Source organism: Pimephales promelas, chromosome 13 (assembly GCF_988280905.1).
Source record: "Pimephales promelas chromosome 13, fPimPro1.hap1.1, whole genome shotgun sequence".
Taxonomy (NCBI): Eukaryota; Metazoa; Chordata; class Actinopteri; order Cypriniformes; family Leuciscidae; genus Pimephales; species Pimephales promelas.
Window position 1 is genome coordinate 21,597,116 of NC_142781.1, and position 17,652 is coordinate 21,614,767.

At 35.6% G+C, this 17,652-nt stretch overlaps 2 protein-coding genes and 1 long non-coding RNA gene across 6 annotated transcripts; 1 reads left to right on the top strand and 2 right to left on the bottom strand.

Moving 5' to 3' along the window:
* Window positions 1-443: 443 nt before the first annotated feature.
* LOC120475125 (uncharacterized) lies at window positions 444-4,201 on the bottom strand. Of its 3 annotated transcripts, none has more exons than XR_005621894.2 (4): window positions 3,780-4,201; window positions 2,702-2,848; window positions 2,147-2,237; window positions 444-1,405 (listed from the first exon to the last, which is right to left on the bottom strand). It is a non-coding gene; the product is annotated as an uncharacterized LOC120475125 (long non-coding RNA). The 3 variants fall into 3 exon arrangements; XR_016146022.1 differs by lacking the exon at window positions 3,780-4,201 and adding an exon at window positions 3,291-3,767 and having other exon boundaries at window positions 446-1,405; window positions 2,743-2,848; XR_005621893.2 differs by having other exon boundaries at window positions 447-1,405; window positions 2,743-2,848; window positions 3,780-4,183.
* A 1,766-nt stretch (window positions 4,202-5,967) lies between these two features.
* LOC120494104 (leukocyte elastase inhibitor) lies at window positions 5,968-9,259 on the top strand. Its single transcript, XM_039693221.1, has 8 exons — window positions 5,968-5,986; window positions 6,130-6,178; window positions 6,393-6,578; window positions 7,704-7,841; window positions 7,973-8,090; window positions 8,211-8,353; window positions 8,531-8,698; window positions 8,791-9,259. Exons 3-8 carry the CDS (start codon window positions 6,411-6,413, stop codon window positions 9,196-9,198), a joined length of 1,143 nt encoding a protein of 380 aa, XP_039549155.1. The 5' UTR covers window positions 5,968-5,986; window positions 6,130-6,178; window positions 6,393-6,410; the 3' UTR covers window positions 9,199-9,259.
* Window positions 9,260-9,567: 308 nt separating this feature from the next.
* Window positions 9,568-17,560, bottom strand: LOC120494102 (uncharacterized). 2 transcript variants are annotated; one of them, XM_039693217.2, is made up of 17 exons: window positions 14,846-17,560; window positions 14,019-14,705; window positions 13,821-13,916; window positions 13,435-13,668; window positions 13,138-13,297; window positions 12,912-13,043; window positions 12,624-12,719; window positions 12,394-12,522; window positions 12,199-12,300; window positions 12,000-12,119; window positions 11,753-11,848; window positions 11,146-11,277; window positions 10,955-11,074; window positions 10,713-10,808; window positions 10,510-10,638; window positions 10,256-10,345; window positions 9,568-10,156 (listed from the first exon to the last, which is right to left on the bottom strand). In XM_039693217.2, exons 2-17 carry the CDS (start codon window positions 14,595-14,597, stop codon window positions 10,131-10,133), a joined length of 2,337 nt encoding a protein of 778 aa, XP_039549151.1. In that variant the 5' UTR covers window positions 14,598-14,705; window positions 14,846-17,560; the 3' UTR covers window positions 9,568-10,130. The 2 variants fall into 2 exon arrangements, with proteins under 2 accessions (XP_039549151.1, XP_039549153.1); XM_039693219.2 differs by lacking the exon at window positions 11,146-11,277 and having other exon boundaries at window positions 14,846-17,551.
* Window positions 17,561-17,652: the final 92 nt, after the last annotated feature.

Sequence of the window (17,652 nt, forward strand, 5' to 3'; positions counted from 1 at the left end):
TGCAAAAAAAAAAAAAAAAATTGGTTAAATAAGTTCTCAGTGACAGAAAAATTAAAAGGACTGTTAAAACTAATTAAAAACTCTATTTATTTAAATTTATTTAAAAAAATATAGTAGATAATACTTTATAAAATATACTCCTGCACTGAAAACCCTAATAAGTTGATTTAACTCAATTGATTTGAGTAAACTCGTTCCCTCAATTTAATTGAGTAATGGGGTCTCCCAAAACTTGCATATTTAAGTTTACTTAACTTGGTAGTTATGTAGACTTGACTTAAATTGTTTAGTTCACCAAACTTGACGATTATTTAATACACTTAAACTATAAAGTTCACTTAACTTAGTGTTAATATCAATTGTACTTATATATTTAAGTATATTTAAGTAAACTCAACATGAAAATGTTACTGTAATATTATTTCAAAATATTAAAGCTATTATTTTTGACTGTAAGCTGTGTGCACACTGCACTTACATAAAACAATGAACAACATATTGATCTTTTGAATCTTTATTGACCAAAATATCAAATGGAAATGAGTCAACACTGTACATAACTTTAAATGTGGCAACAGTATCTAACATTAAGTAGTGCAATATCAATTGTACAACTCTGATCACTTACAAAATACACTTAAGTCTCAGATTTTTGTAAATGTACTGAACATTTACACGTAATGTACATTCTTTTAACATTTTACTGGTTTAAGCTTTATGCAATCACAGCAAAATAAGTAAAGCATACTGACCATAGTCACTGTCTTTGACCAAATATTTGCACAATATTACAGTACAAACTATACTGTAATTGAACACACTGTAGCGGTATTGTTACCAACAATGGTAACAATATACTAAATTGACTAATGCACATTAATTATAGAGCATTTCACAATTTAAACCACATTTTCCCTCACAAAACAAAACATTGTCAGAAATATTAAAGTCTCAAAGTGGCATTTTTTTTTAAACAAATATTTTCTGGGTCACAAAACTGAAGAGGTAGTAAAAATGGTACCAATACATGGTATATATATATCCTGCAAATCATTTGTAGAACATTCTCAGGGTGGTGTTAAAAGTCTCAAAGTGAAGTTTTTTTTTTTTTTTTTTTTTACAAAAAGCTGGTTTGCCAGAGACTGCAATTTAGGCTTGAGAGAATATTGTCCCATTGACATTAACACACGCTGGATGAAATCAAACGTGTTGCCAAATGATTTGGGGTAATTCAGTTCAAGTTCGTAGATCAGACCGAAGAGGAGACACATAGCCTGTGGGAGGTCCTGCATTTTATTATTCCAATCGTAGAAGTTAAATACAAGGAATTGGGGGGCTGAAAGTCAGTGTCCTCAAATAAGATGCCCACTGGCACATTAAGGATGGAGTTGCGATGATCAGACACCTAGTGTAAAAACAGACATAAATAGAGTATTACGATCAGGAATCAAATGTTTATAAATTGATGTTTATCAGAACGTGCACTAGATTTATTAAAAACACACATAGCACTAACCTTAATCCCAAATTATATGGACAAGTATGCATTTGACTTTATGAAAATGTACATGTTTCCAGCAAAGATAATATTTTTTTTTAAGTATGCAGTATAAATTACATTTATTAATTTGAAGAACTGGCTACATTTGTATTTTAAATGAATAGTTCACCCAAACATGATAATGCACTCACTCTCGGGCCATTAAATATATAGAGTTGTTGTTTTGTTTTTTCATCTGAAAAGATTTGGAGAACTGTAGCATCACATCACTTGCTCCCAAATTGATCCTCTGTAGCGAATGGGTGTTGTAAGTAAGAGTCCAAAGAGCAAACGTGTGGATTAATTGTGGATTATTGTGATGTTTTTATCAGCTGTTTGAACAAGTTTGAGCATCTGTTTGCTAAAGAGGATCAATTTGTGAGCTGGTGATGTAATGCTGAAGTTCTCCAAATCTTTTCAGATGAAGAAACAAACTCTTCTTCATCTTGAATAATCTGAAGGTGAGAACATTTCCTGCAAATTTATTTTTTTGGGAAACTATTGCTTTAAAATCAACATGATTTTCAAATGCTTGACAAATGCTTAGACTAATGGGAGCACAGGTGGTTGTTTTAATGTTAACACGTGAAGAACAGATGCACTTACTAAACATGACTTGAAGAAATGAAGTCACCATCATCTCCAAGCATGATAGGTAGTCCTTGAATCACAAGGGTTAGGACCTCCGTTGGTTGGGCTGAGGAAAACACAAAATTCCATTAATGCCAACAACTAATCAATATATTTGAAGAACTTTTATAAGAATATACGATTAAATGAATGCTCTTAAAAGATATAGTTCCCCCAAAATGAAATTTCTGTCATCATTTAGCCACCCTCAAGTTATTCCAAACCTGTACATTTCTTTGCTCAGTTGAATACAAAGGAAGAATACATTTTGAAGAATGTTTGTAACCAAGCAGTTTTGGGCCAACATTGAGTTATACATGCTAAAAAAAAATAAAAATAACAATACTAAGAACACCAATTGTACCCAAAATTGTTCAATTACAAACATTCTTCAAAATATCTTCCTTTGTGTTCAGCGTTAACAAAGAAATGTATACAGGTTTGGAACAACTTGAGGGTGAGTAAAAGTTATCCTTTAAGTTATCTTAAATAAGACAAAACCTTTTTTTATTATTATTAACCATTACTAACCTTTATTTGATTCAAAAAGTTAGCCAAGTAACGTTACTGACCTGGAGTCCCCACTTTGGCTTAAAAAAGGTCCATGAACCGTGGACTATATCCATCAAGGTTCTCGTAGAAATCCTGCTTTAGGTTTTTGCCAGCAATTCTGTTGAACTGGGGAGATAAGAGCAGATCACATAATCACATTAGCGTGCACATTGAAATGCTTTAATTAAATAATTAGGAAACAAATGTAGAGGCTAAGAAATATTTTTAACACGTTAAAGGAATAGACCACTCATGCTCAAACAGTTGTGTGCATGGTTTGTTCTGCTGAAAACAAAAAGTAATATTTTTAATGTTTGTAACCAAAAGTTGCTAGTTCGCATTGACTTCTATAGTATTTTCCATATGACTAAATCGCTGTAATTATTGGTGACAAGCGTGACGTTAATTTTATAATTTTACAATCTACGAAACATCATTCGTCCTAGACTCGTAGCTAGTAACAAATGTTCTTATAACTTAAGATAGATACTTTACGAAATACTACGTTTTACAAGTCAAAATCAGAAATGTATCATGAAAATATTTGCAAGTTACTGGTAAAACTGACCTTTGCCCGGGAAAAATAACCCACATGGTCTGTGCATAGCTGCCATGTTCTTTCTTGCACAGAAAAAAAGATAATCGAATATGTAGCTATCTCACTAGTAAAATAAGAAAATAAGCAGTTGACATTTCAATAATCATACTATCACAAACTAAGTCATGAAGAAAACACTGTTAATTAATGTCGAGGTTGTCAAAAGATTGACCAGAAAAAACGTCACTAAGTTGACTGGTCTCAAATAACGTTAACGTTAGTTAACTATGTTCTTTTGCCGAGAAATACACGATTACACAATTAAACTAATAAATTAAAGAATCGTTTGAAATCGCAGCTATCATATCATCACTTAAAACGTGTTGGAAAAGTTTGACCAGGAACTAATTAACGTTATGGCTGCGTTCTCTTTTATTAACCGTGCAAGGATTTAAATAAACATATTTCTGAGTTAAAAGGTCATACAAAATAACTTTATATCTTAATAATTGTACTTACCGAGAATGTTACTCAAAGAAAAACTCCCGTCCCGTCTTCACATTTGAACTGGTTTCAGCAACTGACGACGAGACGATGCGAAAATCACCAATTTTGTAATCCACCAATCAGCGCATTAGTTCTCTTGTTGCCATGCAGAACTGCTTGCGTGGCAAATCGCATCAGAGGAAGATCAGAGAGAGACGTTTTAAACCTTTGAAATGAATTTGATTTAACGTCCAACATAATGTGTCGTCGCTGTATTTCTGTTATTTTGTATATTTTTTTTTATTGAGACTTGGTTAGTGGCTGATGTGAGGAACTCTTTCATGCATTTTGGCACGTGGCATATATGTGCACGTGAAATGTATGAAAATTGTGCAACCCCCAGTATTACAAAAGCACTTGAATATGGGTAATAAAGTTTATTTGTCAAGTTTAAAGTATCAGGTTTTTTTTTTTTTTTTTTTTAAATAAACATCAGTTTATTTCCATTACAATCAATAATTGTAAAATGAAAGCCATTTGTTTTCTGGTAAAATAAGAATGACACCTTGCACTTGAAGAAAGCATGAATGAATGTATCATCATTTCACAGTTAAGACATTTTTGAAGATTACCTTTTGTAAGGTTTAATCATTATTTTGAGTTCACAGCACTTGAAATCTTAAGTTTTCGTATTTTGAAGGTAAATAAGTTATTTGAACTTATATTTTTGAGTGACAGGGCCAAAATGCAAAATTTTAAGTAATGTTTAGTCAAGTACACTTGATTGTTTAAGTAAAGACAACATTAGGGTTTACAGTGTGCTTGCTACAAAAAAGTGAGTTATTCTGCCATCTAGTGGCTAACAAATGTCATTGTGCAGAGAAATTGTGCACAAAAAGGTAAATTGAAGTGCTGCTCCAGGTTCACAAATTTTCGTCCCCTTGGAATTACAAGGTTCTATCTGACATTTCTGTCAAAATTGAGTTATTCACTTATTCTTATTCTGTGACAACTTATTATGTGATGTGTTTTTTTAAGTTGTGTTCATTGTGGGACTTTTAATGCTGTTCTTATGTTTGTTGTAATTTAAAGGGTTAGTTTACCTAAAAATGTATTTTTTGTCATTAATTACTCACCCTCATGTCGTTCCAAATGAAATGAAACTCGCTGTCTTCATTCAATTTTAAATGAATCTTTAGCCTACAAATTAATCGTTTAATTCAGCAAGGTTGCATTAAAATGCAACAAAAGTTTTCTGTTTCAACTAATTGCTGTTCTTTTGAACTTTTTCTATCAATATATCCTCAAAAAAAATAATAATAATAAAATTCAGCAGCACAACGGTTTTCGATATTGATAATAACAAGAAATGTTTATTGAGCACCAAATCATAAAGATTTCAGAAGGACTGAAACTGAAGACACATTATCACTGTTTTTACTGTTTGTATAATATATAAATAAATTCCACTTTGAGCTGAGATGATACTTCTTTCCAAAATGTAGTCCCCAAACTATTCTGAGACCACTTTAAAGGCCGGTTTGAAGGTAAAGGCTTAAGGGGGCAGGTTTAGGGTAAGGGTTCAAGGGTTAAGCAGTTAGTTGTAGGTTAGGAGAGATTGTATTGTGTCAATGAATGTTGATCTACAATAAGAGATTTACAAGAATGTGTGTGTGTGTGTGTGTGTGTGGGTCCTACCTTAAGTTAACAGAGCAATGTCCAATTTTCAATTGCTCAATCTACTGTGCATTTTTAGTGTCACCTCTTTCATTCAAAATTCCTTATCCTGCCCATTTTTTGGGTGTTATCTCTTAAGGTAGAAACTTATAACTGACTGAAACTGAAACTGAATAAATCAATAGTCCAATAGATCAATAAAAAACAAAGAACCATTTTGATAGGCTACAGAATAACACTATAAGAAGCATTTCTGACGAACACAGCTTTTGTGAAAGGCGTTGACGGTTTTAATTGCGCAGAACCTCTGATCCATTCCAACTGTGTGACTCAGCCTTTATGCACAAAGTCCAACTGATTAGTCCAGAGCTGTCACATTCATTGAACGCATCTGCGTTGTGTTGCTGACAAAACATAAAGTCTATTCCTATTGTCCACTCTCTCACTCGCTCTCGCTCTCTTTCTGTCTCTCTCCAAAGAAAGCACACAACCATTCGAACGTTTTATACAGTTTTGAACTTGGCTGGACATCATGCAGTAAAATAAGGGAAGTGAATGAAAAGGTAATAAAAGGGCGGGTGAGTGTGAGACTGACTCACCTGTTAGGCTATATGTCTGGTTTAACTTCTGCAGCAGTTTGCTTGTCTAGTTTTTTCTGCTCTTTATGGGCGTTGCTGATTATTTAAATCGCATGACTCTGGGGCAGGTTTCTCTTTCACACGACGTACGTTTGGGACAAGCATCTTAAATAAAATGTAAGTAAGAAGCTACTTAATCAATACACATGTGTGTCTAAACGTCGCACAGAACTGCTGTTTGTTTCTTCTCGTTGTAATGAACAATTGCGACTCCGCGTTTCTGAAAGATAGCCGCCTACCTGACATGTAGGCTAATTGTTTTGTCAGAAGCGCTATTGTAACGATGGGATAAATTATGCTGCTATCATAATGCTTGGGCTCTTTTTTGCAGTGCCATCATTCATCAGTCATGGAGGGTCTCGCTCGTGCCAACAGTCTCTTCGCTCTGGATCTCTTTCGGGCTCTGAGCGCGACCAACGCTGAGGGAAACATGTTCTTTTCCCCGTTGAGCATCAGCGCAGCGCTCAGCATGGTTTACTTAGGAGCCCGAGGAGACACAGCCAAAGAAATGGCAAAGGTATGATGTAGAGGAGAACAAGCAAGGGAACATAACACAACCCAAAACAAAGATTAAAAAAAAAAAACTCCATGATTCAAAATGGGGTGAGGCACAGATGTCATAAGATTAAACACTTGCTGATTGTTTGGGCTTACAGAGATGCATTTATCATATTCTAACAATAGCACACAGTTATGCAATGGTTACCCAGTGAGTTTAAGTGGGGGATAAGAAATAGAGTTGAGAAATTTCTGTGTAGAGTTTCTTTGAATTATTATTATTATCCCTGTCATTTCTGTTCATCATTCATGGTGATGTGGCCATCTCATTACAGTTGGTAGAAGTATTTGTATAGTCACTGCAGTTACTTAATGACTGCATATTGGAAAATAGCAATGTTCTTTGCATGAACACAGCAGTGTCTATGCTGAATGCATATTGTCAATAAGATGTTTTAGTCTTTTAGAAAGTTGTTGAATATGCTTAGACTGCAATTTGCTTCAATACCGAATCCAAAGTATTAACTTTTTAACTAGATAGAGTAGAACATTTTTATGGCCAAAGAATGCATGCAGATTGTGAAACAACCAGTGAGCGATTGACTCAACAGGGGAAGAGGTGAAGTATGTAAACAAATGTAAACGAACGAGAACAACTGCTCTCTCACTCTCTACCAGTGGCTCTTTTAGAAGAAGCTGACATTTCAAGAAAATGCCTCAAAATACTAAATAAAAAAATTCTAAAATGGACCTAGAATAAAATGTTCCATACTGTAGCCACAAAGGCCAACTTGTGCCAACCCTGAGCATGTTGCATGTATTTGTTTTTATTACAGACTCATTTAGATAATACATTCTTGACATCGGACCTCAAACTTCAATGAAAATTATATGAAATCCTCGATTTAGTTTAATTCCTTGCAATAAATGTGCTCAGAACAGGCTCTTCAGTGCACTTCAGTCTTCCCACAGGCATGTTTTGTTTTTGTTTTGTATAAAAGAAAAATCTATGATAATATGCCAGTATTGTAAAATATTTGCAAAGCCTCTCCCGTCTAAACAAACACAGTTAATATACATGTGCTGAAAAACTTTTACACTCATACTATTGGCATATATCAATGCCAAAATTGTCTCTGTACAGGTTTTGTCCTTCAGTTCTGTCTCTGATGTTCACTCTCATTTTGAGACCCTCACCTCATCGATCAACAGTCCATCAGCCTCCTACATCCTTAAACTGGCCAACCGCCTCTATGGAGAGAAAACCTTCAGCTTCTTACCTGTGAGTCCATTCTGCCTTTAACAATGAGACATTTTGAGGCGAATCCAAGATGTAACATTTTGGCTCCATTATTGTTTAACTTTCTAATCTTGAGCTCCTTTTTGATGAATTTGTTGTCATGTGTCCTGCAGGAGTATTTGGACTCAACCCTGAAGCTGTACCACGCTGACCTTCAAGCTGTGGACTTCATTGGAGCATCGGACGAGTCAAGACAGCTCATTAACAAATGGGTGGAAGAGCAGACTGAGAGTGAGAAGAACAGTTATACAGTTCTATTTTTGATAAAATAATCCATTTGGACCTGTTGCTTGAAAACCTTTTTAAAAAGTCACAGATGTGAAGTCAGAAACACAAACTTGTGTTTTTCAGATAAAATCAGAGATCTTCTCAAACCAGGAATGGTGACTGGAATGACCAGACTAGCTCTGGTTAATGCCATCTACTTCAAAGGGAACTGGCTGCAGAGATTTAATGCTCAAGACACTAAAGAAATGCCATTTAAAATAAACCAGGTGCAATTATTATTTCTCACAGAAACATTTCTGTGCTGAATCACAATCCGAGTTTGCAAAAATATTATACAACTGCAATGGTACATCCTTAGACTTGACGTACTACATCATACCTACTTGACAGAGTCATATCCTTCCTGTTCACTCTTTCATTTGCACGTGTCTGTCTTGTATCAGAATGAGAGCCGACCAGTGCAAATGATGTACCAGAAGAAAAAGTTCCCCTTCAACTACATCTGCGAGCACCGCCTGCAAGTGCTGGAGTTGCCGTACGTAAAGGAGGAGCTCAGCATGTTGATTCTACTTCCTGAGGAAACTCAGGATGGCTCTGACCCTCTTCTTAAGGTTGGCAAAATGTTTTTGTACTGATCCTCTTGATTATATTTGGTATCTTCTATGTTCAGTGACTCAACAGTATTTGCATATGTGTTTGACAGCTGGAGAGTGAGTTGACCCTTGACAAGCTTCATGAATGGACCAACAGAAACAAAATGGACACCCAGACAGATATTATAGTCCATTTGCCAAAGTTCAAACTGGAGGTTGAGAGCTCCTTAGCAGAAACATTGATGGGGATGGGGATGGTTTCTGTCTTCCAGGATGGAAAGGCTGATCTAACAGGCATGAGCGGTCAGGGTGGCCTCTCCATTTCAGCGGTGGCCCACAAGGCATTTGTTGATGTGAATGAAGAAGGCACAGAGGCGGCAGCAGCTACAGCAGCCATTGTGGCCTTCTGTATGTTTCGAGAAGAGCACTTCATGGCAGATCACCCTTTCCTATTCTACATCAGGCACAACCCCACCAATAGCATCCTCTTCTTTGGCAGATTCAGAGGATCATCTTAAATTTGTGATGTTTTTCTTAACACCAAAATATAAACAATAAATACTATTATTAAATAATTCACATTTTGTGTGTTCGGTTTTAAGAAGAAGCACCACAACACAAAGATAATGGATTTACTTGGAATACAAACATGTTACACATTCCTTGTTCTCCTTTTAAATGTCATGTCATGAGCCACAGAACGTGATGGGAAATGTAGTTTTGTCGCGCAAGGCAAAATGTACACAAAACTGTTGGTCAAGACAACTAGTTTATGAATAATAATATCAATTAGCTTCCCGCCATGATTGTTTAATTGGCATAACCTCAACTTAGGGGGTAATAATAGGGTCCCAGATACGTATAAAAAAACAAGTTTTGACCACAGGTTGAATATAGAGGCACAGTTTATTAAGTTCACTCAAAAGACAAAAATACCAAAAATTCAGAACTATTTGTGTCCTTGTATGGTATTTTGACAGATATTTTATTTTTAAATGTAGGCCTTTTAAAGGCCTAAATGTAAAACTGAACAATATTCTGTGTGTGCACATTCCCTGAGCTGGAACATAAATTTCAGTTGATAATTTACTACTAATGCCTGTCTATATACCTATTAAGAAAGACATGTAACATATATTCTTCTTTCTAACTACAGCAGCCATATAGCAAGGCTATATTCAAATATGCAATCACATGAGTCAAAAAGAAGAACAGAAAAAAATGGGAACAGGGTTGGTTTTTGAAACTGGATTTGCAATATTTATGCATGTCTAATCAAATAACTTTCCAGAGTTTAGAAGGACTGTAAGACAGATGTGAATAAAAAGGAATTATGTGGAAGAGACACATGACTACAAACTTACAAAAGACACAGACATGTTTTTATGATCTAAACTCAGTCACAAAAGAAAAAGGTGAGCAGGGAGGTCCACGGTCACATGATCATGATCTAGGAGGATCCTGCAACGTCAGCCTCTATGGAAAATTATAACAGAAAGGCTTAAGATTTTGATTGCAGGTTGGTCGCAAACAAAAACTAGTTCAGAAAAAAAAAAAATCTTAAAGGTAACTGACCTGAATCATTTATCAATTCCATTTCAGAGAGAATCCCTTTCCATCCTTTGTGTTTCGGGAAATCCACGATCACATCATCAAATTTGATCTCTGGCCAGATCAGAGGACAAACCCACTTAAAATACATTCTTTTCCAAGAGCAACTCTATGTATACTAAATGTATAAATGTAAATGTATGTGGATATGTTAAAAATATGAAAGTTGTTTATATCTCCATTTTGTTCTGACTTTGATATTAATACACAGATCTTGCCTTTTACCACACCCACACTCGTGTGGGTGACATGTTCGCCCCAATTATGTTTTGGTGTAGTTATGGAAGGTTTCACTCTGACTTTGTCTCCAACCTTGATGTCGACTGAAACATTTTGTGTTGACAAATCTGAAATAAGTAAAATATTTCAGAAAGAAATTTCACTTACAAGTACAATGCAAACATTAGCATTGGAAGATTACCTGTACAAGAGCCAGTCACAATCTCCATTTCTGAAACTAAACCAGTCCAGTTTTTATGCTCAGGGAAATCTACAGTCAAAGATTCACCCTGAATTTCTGCAGAATTATAAAAAAATGATCAAAATCATCATCAGCTCCTAAAATATAATAGACAGTGAGCCTAAAAAAATATTTTAGTAAGAATCACAATGTTTTAAATATGCATGCATTAATGAATAAATAAAGACAGTCAGTGCACCTACTTTTAACAACACCAATGCTTTTGTGAGTGACTGCACCCCATTTGTGTGTTGGAGTAACAACAGACGGCTTCACGCGGACTTTGTCTCCAATGTTAATATTGGAATCCAGATTTGAAGATCCTGAAATACAAAGAGTGTTACGAGGGTCTGTCTGAGATGAGACTTAATAGCTGCTACTTACTCTTACTCACTGTTATGATACTGTGTATAATTACTACACAACTCATCATCTTTGGTTACTAGCTCCACCATTTCAGAGCACAATTCTGTCCAATTTGCATGTTTAGGGAAGTCAACAATCAGACCGTTATCACATTTGATGTCTAAACAGAGAACAAGTTCATATTGTAAAGCATTCACTTGGGTGAGAATTGCTTAATGATAAGATGATTTATTTGAGGGGAAATAAAGCAGGTCTTGCCTTATACCACACGAACATTTTTATGTGACAAAAGGGTTGGCAATATGACCAAAATCATATATCACAATATGAGTAAGTTTATTTTCATGATAACAATATACTGTTTATAACAATATATATATATATATATATATATATATATATATATATATATATATATATATATATGCTTTGAATAAGGTTATGATATAATTTTCTTTTGATACTATTGAAATTTCATAATTCTTGTCACCAATTTCAATATCACAAGAAAACTAAAAAAAAGCACTTATCAAAGCTTATGTTAATGTCACAGTAGACATATTTCAGGGCACAACACAAAGTTTTAAGCAGCAGCGAAGAAAATGTTGGCAGTTATTTGAATGACAATGGATTACCTGAATCAGCACCGGCCACAATCTCCATTTCTGAAACTAAACCAGTCCAGTTTTTTTGCTCAGGGAAATCCACAGTCAAAGACTCACCCTGAATTTCTGCAAACATAAAACAAATCATCAATATAAAGTATTCTGCTTTTTCTCTCTCTTTCAGTGAGCCTACCATAATTTATTACCCCATTCATAATTTTCAGACATTTGCCTGACTAATATAAGTGATGAAAGCAATGTCATTCAATGCTCTTACTTTTAACAACACCAATGCTTTTGTGAGTGACTGCTCCCCATTTGTGTGTTGGAGTAACAACAGACGGCTTCACCCGGACTTTGTCTCCAATCTTAATATTGGACTCCAGACTTGAAGGTCCTGAAATGTCACATGGAGGTCTGAGATGAGTGTTTGATGAAAGAATATAATAGATTATTCTTATCTTACTTTTATTTACCATTCTCTTCATCATTAGTTACTCGCTCAATTTCAGAAAGAATTCCTTTCCAATTTGCATGTCCAGGGAAGTCAACAACCAGACTGTCATCATCTTTAATGTCTAAACAGAACAAATTCATATTGTAACACTTGTACTGGAGTGAGGATTTTTTGATAATGAATGATTTGTGTAAGGAAATTGTGCAGCTCTTGCCTTTTACCACACCCACACTCTTATGTGTGACGTTTCTACCCCAGTTATGTTTTGGGGTAGTAATGGAGGGTTTTACTCTGACTCTGTCTCCAACCTTGATGTCGACTGAAGCGTTCATTGTTAACAAATCTAAAACAATAATATTCTTAATATTAATAACTGTAATATTCTAACAGTTTGATTTTCTACATGTTTCTGCATGCTTTTGTGTCATGAATACAGTAGATTACCTGAACCAGCACTGGTCACATGCTCCATTTCTGAAACTACACCAGTCCAGTTTTTTTGTTCAGGGAAATCCACAGTCAAAAACTTGCCCTGGATTTCTGCAGAAGTAAAAACAACAACAACAAAAATAATGAATATACACTATGTCCCATTTTCTCACTCTAGACTGTAGTACTATGGGTATTCAGTGAGACTACAACATATATTTTCATTATATCACTTATTATACAAATGACAGAATCTTCATGCCTAATGTAAATTATCAGATAAATATCACTCAATGCTCTCACTTTTAACAATCCCAATGCTACTATGAGTAACCGATCCCCATTTGTGTGTTGGGATAACAACAGATGGCTTCACGCGGACTGTGTCTCCAACTTTAATGTCAAATGGAGGACTCTTTGTTGGCAAATCTGAAACTGAAAGAAAAAGATTACAGAAAACATTTCATCACTCATAAGAACAATTAGATGCAAGAAATCATGAAATCAATTTATTAATTAAAACATTTACCGTTATTAATTGTTTTTTTTGTTTCCTGCATACAAGTAGTTTCCAGTCTTTTAGCAAGTTCCCATACAAATTTGCTTATGTCCTCAAAAGAGCAGCACGGCTGAAATGAGAGACTGGGAAACTCATCAGAGCCAGATGAAGAGGACATAGACTCATAATTCTGTGGGGGGGGAAATATATTTAAAAAACTAATATAACTTTCAGAAAAACTGGCAAGTCACATTTTTTATAAATGACAAATATTTGAATAGTCTTTTATGTCTGAATAAATAATCACATTGCTTATGGTGGTTGTACCTGAAGAAAGTGGATGCTGTCATCTGTCTGTAGAAGTGTCTCTAGGACTCCTTCCCTCTTCTTCAGCTCAGTAATTTCCCCTTCAAGTTTCTCTTGTAGTTTTTCACCTTGGTCCAGATCAGCCTTTTCTTGAGCTTTTATCTTTTCAATCACTTCATTACTTCTTTTCTCAATAAATTTGGCCAATTCAGTAAAGGCTCTTGTACTGTTTTTCACAGCCTCCTTTGCAGAAGCCTGAGGAGAACCAAAGCAAAACGAAATATTTTCTCTTAAATGTTGTTAACAAGTACAAGATCCATCAACCCAGTAATTAACCCTTGTGTCAGCTGATTAATGAATCGTTCAGGTAAAATGTTAAAGTTACTTGCACCAGCTCAGCAACTCACTGAATGGGATGTGATGTCCATTTTCATCTTCTGCAGCTCTTTCTCTTTTGCATGGATTGTCTGCTTGACTTTTGTCTGAGTGTCTGTGAGTTTCATCTAAGGACAAATCCATCACAGTCTGTTTAATCTCACTGAAAACATTTGTAAGTAGCATTTTATAATTAGGTTAAGAAAGAAAAAAATGATGGACATCTTCACCTGTTTCTCACCACGCTCTATTGTAGATGGCACTGTGTCGTGGCCTTTATGGTCATCCATTAAACAGTGCATGCAGACACAAACCTGGTCTGTTCTACAGTAAACCTCAAGGAGCTTGTCATGTTTGGAGCATATTGGTATGACGGTAGCTTTCACCAGCTTGTGTTTCTTCAGGGCTGGAACATTATAGTGTGGGTTTACGTGTGTCTCACAGTAAGAGGCTCGACACTCCAGACAAGACTTGACAGCTTTGAAAACTTCTCCAGCACAGAAATCACATGAAATCTCTCCAGGTCCGGCAAGACTTCGAGCGGCCTCTGACTCATGTAGCTTTGTTCGTAGCAGTTTCTCCATTATGTCAGCAAGTATTGTATTTTTGTTGAGTGGAGGCTTTGAATCGAAGGCATGTCTGCACTGTGGACATTTGTAGGTACCTTTATTATCCGCTGTACTCCAGCATTCGTTAATACAGCTCGTACAGTAACTGTGTCCACAAGGAATCGTCACGGGATCGTTCAGCAAGTCCAAACATATCGAGCAGCTGTACTGGTCGTGATCTCCAAGTATAGCCTCTGCCATTTTGCCAACAACCCTTTGCCACCGCAAAAGATGTGTCTTGATGTTGTCGATTCAAAAATGGGTGTTTATCAAAGACCGACTCAAGTTAGCAAAGCTGCGTTGTGAAATCTAAAAAGAGAGAGTGAAAGTGAAAGTAAAGAATTGGTGTAACAAGTAGGCTACCGTGATTAAAATAAAAATCTTGAAAGAGCTTACACAAACAACACAAATGCAGTTTAAAGAATTGGAAAAAATAAATAAGAATTTACCTGATGACAATCCGTCGTGTGCTTCATAGTATGGTGTCAGGAAGCGTTCAAAGAATTCTGACCTTTGGTCTTGTTTGTTGAAAGTGCACGTTGGTCACAATTTTATTGCGTATGAAATTTATTATTTAGAAATAGTCTTACTTCAGACATAAAAATTAAGAAAGTAAAAACTCGTTAAAAGCGAAATCTAAGATTTGAGGATAGGCCTTTTGTGTAAACGTAAGACTACGAGTGCGTGTTCTATGGTGTGTTGGTTTCCCTTCTCCAGAACCACTAGATGGAGACACCGAATTGAAAATATTGAATCTAGATTCGGTTTTAATCTGTTATGTGAGAATAAAGTTCTTCTTTTAGAGTATGTAACCGAGATTTTTTAGCATTGTTTACGTAAGAAGAAACATTAAACCGTAATCCTTATCATTATCACTTAATTAGCTATCAACATTGATCATGAGACAAATTCTCTCCAAGATTCAACGTTTTCTAAAAAGGCTCTTCAGAAATGTTGGACTAAACCGCTCGATTCATATGGATTCGTTTTTCTACCGTCAAAGTGGTATAGTTGCGTAGTTGCCAATGAATGGAGGGATAGAAATCGCTCATGATTTCAAGAACTTAATTTGTCTTCCGAAGATGAATGAAAGTCTTACAGGTTTGAAAAGACATGAGGGTGGGAAATTGAGGTTTAATTTTAATTTTTAGATGAACTATCCCTCACTGTTTAAAAGTGTCACTGAGGAACACAAATACTTTCCAGTGCCCCTGCCAAATTAACTAAATACATGTATTTTTGTACTTTTAGTTTTAATTCACAGTTGGGGCATTATTTCCATTAGCATTTGGTCAAAATTATGTGCAGAATTTCTATACTATCATTTGAAAAACAGTTAACTTCATCCTTACAGTAGCAGAACTGTAAAAGTGAATGTAGGCCTATAATATATTGAAAATATGTGGTAAAAAAAAAATCCATTTTAAACTTTACTATATAAAAGCCTTACTATATAGCCTACACTCACTTAAGGATTATTAGGAACACCTAATAATGCAATTATCTAATCAACTAATCACATGGTAGTTGCTTCAATGCATTTGGGGGTGTGGTCCTGGTCAAGACAATCTCCTGAACTCCAAACTGAATGTCAGAATGGGAAAGAACGGTGATTTAAGCAATAGGCTATATGCACGCAGAGAGAAAAACTAGAAAAACGGGATTATGGCAGTCTTCAAAATTTACTGTCCTCCCGTCTTTGAAATGAAACTTTAATACGTTTAGATGTGATTTTATATATAGTTATGTTTATTTAATATAATAAACAAAGATGCATAAACCAAATTAGGGGTGTCTGTTTTGTCTGTTTTTGTGACTAACATTTCTTTAGTATAGCCATAAAGTATAAAAACAAATATAAATTCTTGGTATAGCATTGGACTCTACGATTGGCGGAAGTAATCCAGCATCCTTAGACCTTCACCGGAATTACCACCGTGCATAGAAGCATGCAAGAGATTTTGGATCTGCTCAGTTACTGGGATTTTCACACACAACCATTTCTAGGGTTTACAAAGAATGGTGTGGAAAGGGAAAAACATCCATTGTGCGGCAGTCCTGTGGGCGAGGTCAGAGGAAAATGGGTCGACTAATTCAGGCTGATAGAAGAGCAACTTTGGCTGAAATAACCACTCGTTACAACCAAGGTACGCAGCAACCTTGAGGCGGATGCAGAAGACCACACCGGGCACTCATCTCCACTAAACAGGAAAAAAAGAGGCTACAATTGCAAGAGCTCACAATTGGACAGTTGAAGACTGGAAAATGTTGCCTGGTCTGATGAGTCTTGATTTCTGTTGAGACATTCAGATGGCACAGTCAGAATTTGGCATAAACAGAATGAGAACATGGATCCATCATGTCTTGTTACCACTGTGCAGGCTGGTGGTGGTGGTGTAATTGGTGTGGGGGATGTTTTCTTTGGCACACTTTAGGCCCCTTAGTGCCAATTGGGCATTGTTTAAATGAAACCGGCCTGAACCTAAGCACTGTTTCTGACCATGTCCATCCCTTTATGGCCACCATGTACCCATCCTTTGATGGCTATGTCCAGCAGGAGGATAATAAACCACAAAGCTCGAATCATTTCAAATTGGTTTCTTGAACATGACAATGAGTTCACTGTACTAAAATGGCCTCCACACAGTCACCAGATCTCAACCCAATAGAGCAACTTTGGGTTGTGGTGGAACAGGAGCTTCGTGCCCTGGATGTGCATCCCACAAATCTCCATCAACTGCAAGATGCTATCCTATCAATATGGGCCAACATTTCTAAAGAATGCTTTCAGCACCTTGTTGAATCAATGCCACATAGAACTAAGGCAGTTCTGAAGGAGAAAGGGGATCAAACACAGCATTAGTATGGTGTTCCTAATAATCCTTTAGGTGAGTGTATATTATATAATAGGTTTATCTTTTATTTTATTTACTTAAATCATTCGAATTGACAAAGGGCAGTGACACAGTGACATTTTGTTTAGTTTTTTTTTTGTTTTGTTTTTTTAGCTTTAGTTTATTTGCACACATAAAATACAAGAAAAAAACAGTTACAATGCAGCAATAAAATGAGCATTTAATATAACATTTTAAAGAAGAATATTTTCTTGCTAGATGGGATAAACCATTCCACAATTAAATGTTCCTAAATCTTATTGAGTATTGACTTCTAATGAGAAATTTAGGAAGATGTGAACCTTTGAATTTACTATAAAATAATTCTGAAATTGCTCTGGAATGAAACCTTCACTTGAATA

Excerpts from the sequence above, each read along its gene's own strand:
- LOC120494104 (XM_039693221.1), top strand. The coding sequence starts at position 6,411 with ATGGAGGGTCTCGCTCGTGCCAACAGTCTCTTCGCTCTGGATCTCTTT. Across the intron at positions 8,354-8,530 it reads TGCCATTTAAAATAAACCAG|AATGAGAGCCGACCAGTGCA; the intron begins GTGCAATTATTA and ends GTCTTGTATCAG. Across the intron at positions 8,699-8,790 it reads GCTCTGACCCTCTTCTTAAG|CTGGAGAGTGAGTTGACCCT; the intron begins GTTGGCAAAATG and ends TGTGTTTGACAG.
- LOC120494102 (XM_039693217.2), bottom strand. The coding sequence starts at position 14,597 with ATGGCAGAGGCTATACTTGGAGATCACGACCAGTACAGCTGCTCGATA. Across the intron at positions 13,298-13,434 it reads ACAGCATCCACTTTCTTCAG|AATTATGAGTCTATGTCCTC; the intron begins GTACAACCACCA and ends CCCCCCCCACAG. Across the intron at positions 10,809-10,954 it reads AAGCATTGGTGTTGTTAAAA|AAATTCAGGGTGAATCTTTG; the intron begins GTAGGTGCACTG and ends ATAATTCTGCAG.